The sequence below is a fragment of the Rhinolophus ferrumequinum genome, chromosome 3 (genome assembly GCF_004115265.2).
Source record: "Rhinolophus ferrumequinum isolate MPI-CBG mRhiFer1 chromosome 3, mRhiFer1_v1.p, whole genome shotgun sequence".
Taxonomy (NCBI): Eukaryota; Metazoa; Chordata; class Mammalia; order Chiroptera; family Rhinolophidae; genus Rhinolophus; species Rhinolophus ferrumequinum.
In genome coordinates, this window is record NC_046286.1 from 7,335,017 (window position 1) to 7,348,736 (window position 13,720).

Sequence of the window (13,720 nt, forward strand, 5' to 3'; positions counted from 1 at the left end):
ATATGGCCCTTGGTGAAAACCGTTGAAAAAAGTTTGGACACCCCTGGATTAGATCATTTGAACTTCACCCACAGCACAGGTCCTTCAATAGTGTTCAATGAACAGAGGAGAAGAAGATTCTCATGAACCAACCGTTACTCACGTGTTGAACAGTCAGCAACCATACGCTATCCAACCGTATTGATCTTCCTTCACAGATTAAAATATATATATATATATCGGGGTCCGAACCGAAAGGGAAACGGAGGGTAATAACCAGTGTCACTGAGCTGGGTGGGAGATTTTAAAATGGGCTGCAAATAACACATGGGACCTCATTTTTAGGTCAAGATTTACGTATATAAATAAATACATATGCTTTCTCTTCCCCAAAAATATTAGACTCCAGAACCTCATTCCCTCCAAAGAAAACTGTACCCTTTCCTCTTCCCATAGGTCCTTCACCTGCTTCTTCCAGGTTAAGGAACCTTCAGTCCCGCCTCCCTGCGGGTCCGAGCTCCGCCTTCCCGGTCCACCTGTGCGCCCAGCCCCTGACGTCACCGTTCGGCTTCAGCGGCTTGCAGGATTCCGGCTCCTGATTGGTTCGTCCGACCACGGCCTGGCAGTCCACCAATGGCAGCGGCGCTGGGTGGGGAGGTGCCCATATCCAAGATGGCGGTCCCAGCACCTAGGAGCGGGTGACCGGCAGCGGGGGAAGTGGCCTGGGTTGGCCCTCCGATTGTGGGGTCCTGGGGGCATCTCGCCGAGTACCCCCTGGCCCGCCTACAAGGCCTTCCCCGGGCCAGAGCAATGGCTGCCGAGAACAGCAAGCAGTTTTGGAAGAGGAGCGCCAAGCTGCCGGGGAGGTGAGCCCAGGAGCTGAGAGGAGGAAGAGGGGATTGGACCAAACCCTTCCGGATCCGAAGCCCTAAATCTCGCGGGCCTGGAGCTCCGCCGACCCCGGCGGGCTGGTTTGGGCAACGTGGGCTGGGGGAGCTGGGGCTGCCTGGTGGCGGCAGGGAAGCTGTCAGGATGAGGCGCAGGCAGCAGGGTTTGGGGACGGCTGGTTGTGGGAGCAGCCCCGGGTCTGGGGGTGGAGGGCTCTGGAGGGGCTGCCCTCAGCCAGACGGTGGCCGGAGTCCGGGCGTAAAAGACCCTGGAGTGGGATGAGTAGCCTGTGTCCGTCCTGGATTAGGAGGGTCAGCCCTGGAACTGCTTCTCACGTTAAAGAGAACTCTCTCTTGGGGGGGGGGTTGTCTCCCCCACACACAGGTGGTTGTTTGGACAAGGATGGCCCCTTCCCCTGCTCCTCCAGCTCTGCACGTAGGAACCTTTTTCCTGGATTCCAGCAAGGTTCTGCTGGGAGCTTGGGACCCTCTGCAGGGGGACAGGAGAAATGAGGAAAAGTCTCAGGCCTGACCTTACTTCATCTTCAGTTGGCCTTTTCCCATTAGGAATTATTACAGGGTGACCCAAGAATTGAGGTTATTTCTTTAATCTTTTCTAAGGATTTATTCAACCCCAAGTAACCCTTTACCCTCCTGCGTTGTATCGTTCTACTAAATTTTTTCGTTGTTCAGTTGATGGGTTGGAGAGCAGACCTTCTAAGCTACTTTTTTTTTCCTTTTTGATGTATGTTGAGACCCTTAACAATTGTACATCCTTCCATCTGCTGTTGGTTTACAGTTTCAATTTGTTTTGGGCAGAGTCCTGAGATGTATAAGGAGGAGTGAAGGTTCCGTCGTGAATTTAAGATTTCTGACAGCCATAGTCTGCTTGGTGATGAAATTCATGTGGGTTCCCCCACGTGCTACCTTTCCTCATTGATTGGGGTCTTTTCTTTCTGGGATAATCCTTTGAACTTGTGACCTTTTTTTTTTTTTTTTCCAATAGCAAGAGAGAAAGGGTCAATGGTGGCTATATAGCAGACTTATTTTATTTAGGATCCTATCAGACATATGGAGAATGGTGGGACTCAGCTACTAGTGACACAGTATTAAAATAATGCAAGGGAATGCAGAGATAGCTTCAGATGAAAGTGCTGTGGAATTACAGTGTTAATGTCAGTGCTAATGACTTCTATGTTTTTAGATAAGCACCACTTCCTGCCAACTGATTCCTTTTCCTTCCTGGTCTAGTGAGCTCTCCAGTCTCACTAACTGTTGTTCTCTGGGGTTTTCCATAGTGAGATCATTAAATGTTGACATCCTAAGGTTATAATCAGAATCAATGGGAGAACTGTTAAATCAGGAAGCAATAGATGAGATGTGGGACATGGCACGGTCTTTTGTGCCTGCTGAGTGCTAGTTGTTATTAACAATCTTTCGTTTTGTGTGTTTCCTATTTTGGACTATAGGAGCAGTCACCTTTTTTCAAGGCACTATTTTTGCAAGATAGAAAGAGGAGTCTTTTCAGTTTTCTCAAGTTTCTGGCTTCCTTTTTCATTTTGAAGAGGAATATAGAGGGATAGAGGAGAGATCATTTCAGTTCAGAAAGACTTGGGTTATTATTTGGACCCTTTTACCTGTGTGATTAAGGACAAATGGTTTGCTCAATTTCTCGAGGCTTCAATTTCCTGATCTATGAAATGAGGATAAAAATACTTTCCTCAGGGTTACTGTGAGGACTTAATTTAACATCCTATTTGTAAAGAACCAAGGACAGTATTTATTTAGTACATTATGGTTGCTCATTATATACTAGTAATTAGTATATTCTTACTAATTATTCTTACTACTATTATTCTTAATACTACTATTATTCTTACTACTAATTATTCTTAATACTACTATTATTCTTAAAGCAAATAAATAAACCTTTACTCAGATCCTTACCCTGGTGCTGGGTATTTATGTTCATTGTTTATCTTGAGACATCAAAGTGTTGCCATGATTGACAGTAGTTTTTATACCTTGCTTGTTGAGAGGAAGTATTGTTTAGTTATGTGTTTTTAGCAGGGAAGCCTCCAGGATCCCCTGGTTATGGGGACAACTAGTTTTAGATCGTAAGTGCTTTGATTTAAGGAAAACGTTAGGGCATTTTCTCAAGAATATAATTTTTGCACTTGTACTCTTTCTGTTTTAGTGAAGAAACACTTTCTCCTGGGTGGGGAAAGACATAGACAACTGTGTTTAGGCCCCTTGCAACCTAAAAGTGACACTAGTTTACTTTTCTTTGCGAACTGAAAGGTAAAAATTCAAAGCAATCTCAGGTTACTTTCAGTTGCTTTGATCGTTATCCAGCAACCTTAATGACAAACAAATAGGAATTTTACTTAGTAAAATAGCCTAAGTTCACAATGAATTAAACAGTTTTTTTAAAAAACAACCGCTTTATTGAGATGTAATTCACATACCATAAAAATTCACCCACTATTCAGTGGTGTTTAGTGTATGCATCTAGAGTATGATGTTTTGTACAACCATCTCCACTAATTTCAGTACATTTTTGTCACCCCAAAAAGAAACCTCATATCCATTGGTAGTCACCCTTCATCCCTCCCCACCATCCTCAGCCCCTGGAAACCACTAATCTTCCTGTTTCTATGGATTTACCTTCTGGACATTTCTTATAAATGGAGTACTGTGATATGAGGCCTTTTCTGGATTCTTTTATTAAACATGATGTTTTCAAGGCTCATTCGTATCACTATTTTATTCCTTATTATGGCTAAATAATATATGGTTGTACCTCATTTTGTTTATCCATTCGTTAGTTGATGGACATTTACATTGTTTCCACTTTTTGGCTATTATGAATACTGCTATGAAATTCATGTGAAGGTTTTTGTGTGGATGTATGTTTTCCATTCTTTTGAGTATCTGTAGGAGTGGAATGGCTGGGTCATACGGTAACTTGGTGGAATTAAACATCTTTTTAATGATATCTCAGTCATATGCGTCCATAAGAGCCCTATGTACTTAATGCATCACATGGTCCTTGTGTGGATGCCCAGGAAGATGGGAGGCAATATGTACCATGTGGTTAAGAATCAGGCTTCGGAAACTTGCAGCTAATAGATAAGTCAGTCCTGGAGATCTTACGCACAGCGTAGTGATTATAGCCAACAGCACTACATTATCAACTTCAAAGTTGCTAGGAGACCAAATCTTAATAGTTGTCACCAGAACAAAGAAATTATAATTATGTGATGTGATGGAGGTGTTAGCTAACCCTTTGGTGGTAATAAATTGCAATAGATAAGTGTATCAGGCCAACACATTGTACACCTTAAACTTTCACAATGTTTGTCAATTGTATCTGAACTAATAATTTTAAAAAAGGTGAAGGCTTTGGAACCTGACTGCCTGGGTTAAAATCCCAACTCTGCCCTTTATAGCTGTGTGACCTTGGGCAAGTTACTTAACCTCTCTGTTCCTCAGTCTCCTCATCTGTAAAATGGGGACAGAGTGATTACCCCATGAAGCTATTTTGAGGGTTAAATGAGATAATGCATAGAAAGTACAGAAGAGGTGATCAATAATAGTAGCTGTTATGAAAATGATAGTTGTAATTCAGGTGTTCTTTAGCAGTGAGGAGTATGATTTTGAACAGTCTCAAACTTCAGTAAGTACCCTGGAGGGCTCATTAAAACACAGATTACCAGACCTCCAGGGTTTCTGATTCAATAGGTCTAAGGGGGACCTGAGAAGTTGAGCTCTAAGAAGTTCCCAAGTGATACTGCAGCTGCTAATCTCGGGGCTGCACGTTGAGAACCACTAAGAAATGCCCCTAATTATACTGAAAGAAACCTGATCCGGTGCTGGGGGCTTTTGCCACATGGATCATGAATAATTAATACATTTCACACTCAACATGTCAAAACAGAACTCTTGGATTCTACATCTGCCCACTCCTGCAAAACTATTCTTCCCATCTCACTTAATGGTCCCACCATTCACCAAGTTCCACAGACCCCAAATCCTAAGCTTTGATTCTTCTCTTTCCCTTCCTGCCACATCCAATTCATCAGCAAGTCCTGTTGGCTCATCAAATCAATCCCAAATCTGAGCTGCTCTCACCATTTCTTTTTTCTCCCCGTCCCCCACTCTGGTTCAAGCCATTATTTCTAGTGTTTCTCAGTCTAGTTGTGTAGGACACAGCCCCCTGGCCCATGCTGGTATTATGAGCCTTGCGCTCCCCCCAGGCTGAGGCAGTCGGTCACTGGTCGTTGGTCAGCAGCTCACGGCAGCTCTCGCCAGCTCTCACCAGCTGCCGGCCACTCACGCTGGCCACCGGCTGCTCCTGGCAGCACCCAGTAGCCCAAGCTGACCTCCTGTTGCTCAAGGCAGCCCAACTCCAGGGAGAGCTGTTGTTCACAATCTCAGCTGTAGAGGGCGCAGCTCATGGGCCCATGTGGGACTTGACTGGCGACCTCAGTGTTAGGAGCACAGCGCTCCAACTGCCTGAACCACCAGGCTGTCACCATTTGTACCCTATTGTGGATCAAACTGTCCTCTCTTGTCTGGACAACTGCTGTAGCCTTCCTGCTTCTCTTCTTGCCCCTCTTACAGACCTCCTATTTGTAGTTAGAATAAAATCCAAACTCTCTTGAGTCTTTCAGGCCCTTCATGGTTGGAAAGATAGGCCAAGTTATGGACTTTTATCTTCATCTCAAGAGCAGTGAAATGCCATCAGAAGGTGGATGGGGGCTGTGACACGATTGGATTTGCGTTTATAAAACTATCATCCTGGCTGCCCTGAGGAAAATGGCTTGGACCAGTGTTTTCAACAGTTAGGGGTGGGACACACAGTGGGTGTTTTGGGTGAGTTAATCCTGGGTTGTACTGGACTGTAGGACATAAATATCCCTGGCCCTTGCCCACTGAATGTCGGGAAGGCCCACCAGTTATGGGGACACACACCCCGTCCCCCACTTACATGTTTCCAAACACTCCAGCTCCCCCCACCCCACCCCTGACTCTCACCCCCTCCCGCACCCCTGCTGGGAATCAGAGTGAGTCTAGTTAAGGGGCAACTGCAGTCAGTGGGGCAGAGGACACGATGGCTTGGATTAAGGCGATGGCAGTGGTCCGTAGAGGTCACGTCTGAGAGGACCTGCAGGACTTGACCGTCATTGGATTTGGGGAGTGAGGGAGAGGAGGTGCCGAGGAGGTGTGACTCCCAGGTTTCTGGCTGAGGTGCTCAAGGGAGATTGTGGTGTGATGGTCTCAGAGAACAAGCCCGATTTTAGGGCAAAGTACGTAAATACTCCGCGCTCAATCTCCTTATCTGTGAGGTGAGAGGTTTGGATTAAGGCTCTTACCAGTTCTGAAGCTGAGTGTTACGTTTAAACTTACCAACTCCAGCTCGTGTCACTGGATATTTCTCCTGCTCTGTCACTCACACCAGGCAGGATTCATAGGTAAAAGCAGATGACGGGGTGGGGGTGGTGGTGGGGGTGGCGGCAGGTGGGCTTTTCTGTCTTGTGCTTTGGAAAGCGGTGACTTGCTGGCCTGCTGACCATCTGAGTGTCATGAAATTGTAGGACGGTAGACTCGGCGCTAAGACCCCTGCACGGGGGAAGCTGAGGGCACAGGGGAGGTGACTGGCCACAAATCACACTGCAGATTTCCTGACTCCTGGTCCATCCGGGCTCTCTCCACTGCTGCTTCCCCTTCCCTCCGTCTGTGCTGAGGTTAAGACGCCCTCTGCCAAAGCACCTCATCCACTCCAAGGGTGTGGACACTTCCGGTGAAAAGATGTGGATGAGACGTGAAATAGGAGAGACACCTGTGAGCCAAGGCCCGGCTCGTACCCACGTTCTCATTTCCAGTCTTTCTGGGAAGGACTTTTCCCTCTTTTTACGCAAAAATGTTTGTTAAATTTGAGGAACTCTGTTTAGCGTTCAATGAAGTTGAGAAAAGTGTCTAATCACTTGAATCACGTAGGAGGCTTCTGTCACTTTGGTCATTTTCATAACATTAATGAACCTGATAGTAGACTCTGTGTCATGGTCCCAGCCTATCTGGGCGGATACATTACTACCTGTTCTTAGCTTGGAAATGTGTGACTGATAAAGTAAGTGACTAGAAGATATTAAATGATCACCGGAACCCCGCACACCCCGCTTCTGGAAGACTTCCATCCCGTGAGTGTGTGACCCTGAATCAGTTGTCAGCACGTTTGGTTTTCAGTCGGATCGCTCTGTGCCCTTATTGGCTGTAGCTCCTCTGTCAGCACCAAGCAAACACCTGTGGGTTTTCCCTACCAAGGTGTTTGCACTGTTCCAACTACATGACCCAGCTGTGCCAGTGCGTTCTGTGGTGTCAGTTTTATTAAAGAGAATAATGGAGGTTGCCCAGGATTTTTGCTCCTTTTTGTCTTGGTTGCAGCCCATCCTGTGGCATTTTCTCTGTGTCTGCGGTGTGATTTCTCTGCGCTGCAGCGTGTTTGCCTCTGGTTTTAGGTCTCTCTGAACAAGAGTCTGCTTAAAACAGAGGCCTGAGTTTTGTGCAGTTCCAATCTTCACTCAGTAAGTGTTGTTTAGGTGCCTGTTGGTGTACGTCGTGCTCTGCCAGGTGGTGAGGGGACTACAGAAAAAGACGTGCCCCAGCCCTGCTCTTTAGAAGCTGGAAATTGGCTTTGCAGGTGGCTTCCTGGTGAGGATGCTGTGTATTATTGACCTTCAGAAAAACGTAAAAGTGGAGCTGGGTGAAAACATTGTTGAGTGATCAAAGCAAGATACAGAACGGTATGTCTAGTGTGCAATCTTTTATGTAAAGTTTTTAAACATAAGAAAGCACTGTGTGTTGTTTATGGACACATGCGTACAAGTAAAAGTATGAAAACAGATGGGAGGATTTCATACCCAGTTCAGGATAGTGGTTGTTTCTTGAGGGGAAAGGGAAACAGGATCCCAGGATGCACTGGGACTTCTGTCGTCTCTCTAATGCTTTATTTTCTTAAGAAAAGAAATGTGGCAAATGTTAGCATTTGTTAGATCAGAGTGATGGGTTCATAGATGTGTGTTGTATTTTTCTCTGTACTTTTTTTTGTGTTAGAAAATGTGAATTAAATGGTTTCTATACTTTTTTGCAGCTAATATTTTTAAAATTTATGTTGGAGACATCAGTCACCAGCCATGGAATTAAGTAATATTTAAAGTAGCATTTATGGTTTAGAGTCAGAATAAGTCATATATACAGTGTGATGCCATTTATATAAAGTTTTTAAAACATACAAAACAATACTATATAAATTGGTCAGGGATATATACCTAGGAAATAAAAACTTAAAAACAAAAATGACGGTGAAAAATGCCAGATTCAATAACATGGCTTTCTAGGAAGGGAGGGAGGGGGTTCCACTCCGTAATGTCTTATTTCTTGTGCAGGTGATGAACATAAAGAGCCTTATATTATGATCTAAATATAGTTCAATTTTTTTAATAGTTTATTTTTAAAAAGCAACATAAGCCCTGATTTGTGTATTTTAGGGAATCAGAGAGGGCATGAGTTAGTGGGCGCTGGGTGTGGGGTCAGAGAAAGTCTCATGGTGGGAGACTGGGGGGGTGTGGAATGTGAGGGGAATGTTTCAGGATGGACACGATTTTGCAAAGGGGGTAGTGAGAAGAGCCTGATACGTGTGTTTGGAAGGTGGAATGGAGACCAGGCTGCTGGAGCGTTGAGTTTGGGTTTGGCGGGTAAAGATGTTACAGGCTGATGGGTCAGTTATAAGTGCCGGGAAATTGAGCACTTCAGTCGCCAGGCTCGTAGTTTATCGTTGTTTAGTCTCTGTGATCATCTCAGTTTCTCATCCTTTTCTAACTTCTTGCCTGTCCTTTCTGAGATTCAATAAACTGATTAATTATACAAAATGTTCCAGGTACAAAAACAGCATAGTTTGGTTCAAGAATATGTTAACAAATTCTGTTTGGGTTCTGATACCTTTGCTGATAAAATCCATCATTTGGCCTTTCTGGCTATGCGAGCACGTTGGGCTGACATTTTTAAAAGAAACAGTTTACCATGATTTTAAATTCTCTTTCCTGGATAGTAATTGATGGCCTTTGGCGCTTAGGCTTGCACAGTTAGGACAGCTTTTTGTCTGCATGGGTTACTGGCCAGTGCTAATCTTTCTTCTAAGGAGAGAATCTAAGGGTCCCCTCTTATTTTTCTACCCCATCACCTTACTTAACTGGCCTGTTGCGATCTTCCTGCAATTTATCCTCTGATGTTTATATTTTACTACAAAGAGAGTTGTGAACTTGCAGACTTCAACTGTACTCGTCTTAGAGTATTTACAAACATTAAAATATCCATCAGTGGCCCTTTTGGTGTTTTTGTTTGTGTTTTAATTTATATCTCTAAGCATTTCCACTGTAAGCCAAACTTATCCATTATTCTTTGATACTTCTTATTTTCTCTCTCCTTTCCTTTGCCTAAGAAACTCTGTAAACACATTCAAGTAGTATTGTTTGTATTTCTGTAGTTGTATATATAATGGTTTGTTTACAAATTACTTAACAACCTTCCAGAGCAACTTAGGGAGGAGAGATTTTCTATCTAGAAAGGCAGGGATCGTATTCATAACTAAAGATCTGTACATGGGAACATTCCCTCTGGAATCTTATTAATAGTACAAGTCAGTGTGAAAATGATTGAATTCGCTACATTTTTATTCAAAAGCAACATAGGGTCACATCTGTTATGTCAAATAAGTGCTTGGTAAAGTTGTTCTATTTTCTAAATGTTGGGTAAGGAATAAATGACAAAAATGAGGGGAAAAAGAAACCAACGTTTCTCGGGCACTGAGTGAGTGCTCGGCACTGAGCGCGTGCTGGGTACTGAGCGTGTGCTGGGTACTGAGCGTGTGCTGGGCACTGAGCGCGTGCTGGGCACTGAGCGCGTGCTGGGTACTGAGCGTGTGTTGGCACTGAGCGTGTGCTGGGCACTGAGCGCGTGCTGGGCACTGAGCGTGTGCTGGGTACTGAGCGTGTGCTGGGCACTGAGCGTGTGCTGGGTACTGAGCGTGTGCTGGGCACTGAGCGTGTGCTGGGGAGCATTGTAGCGTTGGCAAATCTACCTCACTGCTGCTGGTGTTATCCCGCACCAGGAATTGTGTGAAAGGGGCTTTTACACATTGTCCCATTGAATCCTCCCACCCTGCTTAAGATTGCCTAATTCATTTCTTGCAAAGGTGATACATGTGCATGACACTAATTGAGAAAGGTACGAAAAGGTTTGCTGTGAAAACTAAGTCTCTTTGCCACCAGGTCCTTGAGTCCTCCATTTCCTCTTCCAAACCACTGCTACTGGTGTTTTGTGTATCCTTTCAGAGGTACTTTATACATAGACCTAATTATGTGTGAATATATGGATATGTTTTATTTTAAAGTTTTTTACAGAAATGGTGGCATATTACACATACAGTTCTCCATCTTTTTTCAATAAATGTTTAGTTTGTTTTTTTGTCAATGCATATAGAACTGCCTCATTCTTTTTAACAGATGTACTCTAATTTATTTAACTAGTCCCCTGTTGATAATAATTCTTTGTCTTTTAGTAGGTAAGTTCAGCCCATTTATATTTACTGGAATGATTGATATATTTGGTCTTAGTTCTATTTTTAATATTTTCTTTAAAAATAATCTTTCAGTATAAGGACTGACCTTGCTTTGGGAGGTGTATATTCTGATAATTTGGCAGGCTTATCCTCTGATTCTAGTGATTGTGTTTATAATATAACTTTATACCATATTTCTTCAGAAAATAATCTATTGACTCCCTACCATGAGCAATGATGAAATTAGTAGTTATATTTCCTGCCCCCTCACCTCCTGCTTTTGCTGATTATTTTATTTTTCTTAGTTTTATTTTATATCTTAAAACATACTTATGCCTCTATTACTTGAGCTATCAGCCTTAAAGATCTTTTTTCAGCCTGGCCAGTAAAAGATGAACTCAGCGTACATACTCGTTCGTCGACTTTTCCTCCATCCCATTTTAATATTTGCCAGTTACATTGTTTTCACATTTTCTTCTGCAACCATAAAGCCTCAAATTTAAGACTTAGTCTTAAGGTTAAATTAATTAAACGTTCTCCACCAGTCGTTTAGCCATAATTTCTACATTTGTCTCATTGTTAATTGCAGTTTTTCCTCTAGTAGTTTCTTCAGTAAGGAGTTAAGGAAACCGTATTCCCTGAGCTCTTATATGTCGAAATCTGTTTTTCTGTCACCTTTGTACTTGAACAACAGTTTGGCTTGATATGTAGTTATTCGTGGATCACTTTTGTGTGTGTGTGAACTATTCCAGAAAAGGACATGAAACAATTGTGTGGTATGAGAGCTTGATGAATAATCACAAAGTGAACACCCCAGAAATGAGCACCCCACAATCCACCTTGTGTCTGTTCTCTATCACCCTACCTCCTTCCCTCAAGACAACCACGTTCTTTATGTTAATCACTCTGCTTTCTTTATGATATTGCCACTATGGATGCGTCCTAAACAATACAAATCATTTTTCCAGTGTTTGAAGAGTATATAAATAGAATTATACAGTATTTACTCTTTTATCCTTTGTTTTTTGCTCAATGTGACATTTGTAACATTCATTCACATTGTTACTTGCAGCCTTCACAATTTCCGTTGCTGTGTGATAGTGTATTATATGAACATATTACAGTTTATTTCTCTGTTGATGGACTCTTGGGTTATTTCTATTTTGGGGCTAAAAGAAACCATGATGGTATGAATCGTTTTATATATGTCTCCTGGTACAGATATGTGTGTATTTTTCTTCAGATATAGACTTGGGAGTGAATATACTGGGTCTTAGGGTATACACATTTCGTTCTTCCTAGATATGGCCAAACTGTTGTTGTTTTTTAATTTTTTTATTGGGGAACATTGGGGAACAGTGTGTTTTACAGGACCCATCAGCGCCAAGTGGTTGGCCTTCAATCTAGTTGTGGAGGGCGCAGCTCAGCTCCAAGTCCAGTCGCCTTTGTCAATCTTTAGTTGCGGGGGACGCCGCTGACCATCCAATGTGAGAACTGAACCTGCACCTCGTGCTCTAACCAACTGAGCCATCCAGCCGCCCCAAACTGGTTTTTGAAGTGGGTTGTATCACTTTATACCCCGCCAGCCACGTGTGAGAGTTCCTCGGTTGATGTGTAGTGTTGCTTCATTGCCTTTTAGCCCAAGCGATCCTTTGGGGTAGGTGATATTTCCATTTGACAGTTAAGAAAACAGGTTCAAAGTGGTCAAGTATTTAGTGCAAGTTTATAGAGGTAGTGGATGGCAGAACCGGCATTCGAACTCTGCTCTCTCTAGCTCTAAAGGCCGTTACCTTTCCATGCTGCCTTCGTTACAGATACAACCTCCTGACGTAAGGTATGTAAGGCACTGAAACCTCACCAGGGAAGATGAACACGCTCAAAGACTTTTTTTAAAATAGCCGTTTGCTATCTTTTGGGGATGGATTGGATTTAGTTGTTCTTGGAGGGGACCTGTTTCTCAATCCTTCCAAATCTGTGGTGTAGATGGTACTCATCCAACATATTTAGCGTCCTGACAGCTTCCTTTGTTCTGCTTTTAGCATCCAGCCTGTGTACGGAGCACAGCACCCGCCTCTGGACCCTCGGCTCACCAAAAAGTAAGTCAAGATGTTTTCCTTTCATGCAGGTACTTCTTCCATCACCCCCAAATCCTCCCCTACTTTGTTGAAATGACAGTTTCCACTGTGATCTTTTCTAGCTTCTCCTCTGGTCTCTTTTGGATCAAAAGATGAGCAATCTTACCTCTAAACAGTCTGTTACTAAGTGAGAAATTAATTCACTTCCAATATTTTTTCCCTACTTTGTGATAGGTCAGCTGATAAAGGAACACACATGGTCAAGCAAGTTAAGAAAGTTTATTAAGAGAAAGTCTAGTTTATTAAGAGAAAGTCTATCGGGCGGAGCAAAGGATGGCTACGGCCCGGGCTGCGTGTCTAAAGGAGACTTGCAGCCCCGAGGGAGGGGGTGAGGAGGGTTTTATAGGGGCTGTGCTGACAGCGTGACCTTGTTTGAACAGAAAACGCTGACTGCCTGCAAGCCAGTAGCTGCTTTGTGGTGTTTTCTGTTATTGCAAGTTTGGCTCTGTCTGCAGGTGCAGGCCAACAGACATTCTGCTGTTTTCTTGCAGACATGGCTCTGTCTGTAAGTCAAGGTCTCTGAGACCCAACATTCAGAGATCTAATGTGAAGTCAAGGTCTCTAACATTCAGAGACCTAACACATTGGAAATAGGTGTGTGTAGGGTTTGATGTTGAATTCTCTGTCCTGCTGAAAAGATCTTTATTGATTAAGGATTGTCCTGAAATTGGATGATTGATGACCTTCTTCTAGCAGGAGATCTGGTTTCTGAGGCCCACTGCTTTTGAACATAGATAGGTCTCCCACCTTCTCCTCACTTACACTCTGAGAAGTAGGGCAAACAGAGTATAACTCTAGGGCTGGTTTCCTTCAGGTCCTCTTTCTATTTGCCGTGTTCAAGGAAAACCAGCCATACAACAGAGCTAAAGCTCCTTGGAGGCTAGTTCTCTAGTAAAATTCTAATAAATTATCTTCAAACACAACAGAGGCCATCCTTAATCCAAGATGTGGATATATCGATACCCCCCGTTATCACTTTATCACAACTTCCTCTGACGGGCCGTCACTGAGCCGCAATGAACTTCAGTGAGGAAATGGTCACCTTCTCAGATACTAATAGTACCTCATAGAATTATGAATGAGCATTAGTAAGAAAGTGG

The 13,720-nt window shown here is 43.4% G+C and overlaps 1 protein-coding gene across 5 annotated transcripts in view; it reads left to right on the forward strand.

The window, feature by feature from the left end:
- The first annotated feature begins 602 nt into the window (after window positions 1-602).
- LOC117020381 (TBC1 domain family member 22B) overlaps window positions 603-13,720 on the forward strand; it is a 65,932-nt gene continuing 52,814 nt past the window's right edge. For 3 of the 5 annotated variants that reach the window (XR_004422684.1, XM_033102827.1, XM_033102825.1), the window contains exons 1-2: window positions 603-845; window positions 12,525-12,581. Coding sequence is in view for 4 of the 5 variants with exons in the window: in XM_033102827.1 (XP_032958718.1) it covers window positions 790-845; window positions 12,525-12,581 (113 nt within the window). In the remaining variant the exon portion in view is untranslated. The remainder of the gene's footprint in view (window positions 846-12,524; window positions 12,582-13,720) is intronic. The other 2 variants (XM_033102828.1, XM_033102826.1) reach the window with 2 other exon arrangements.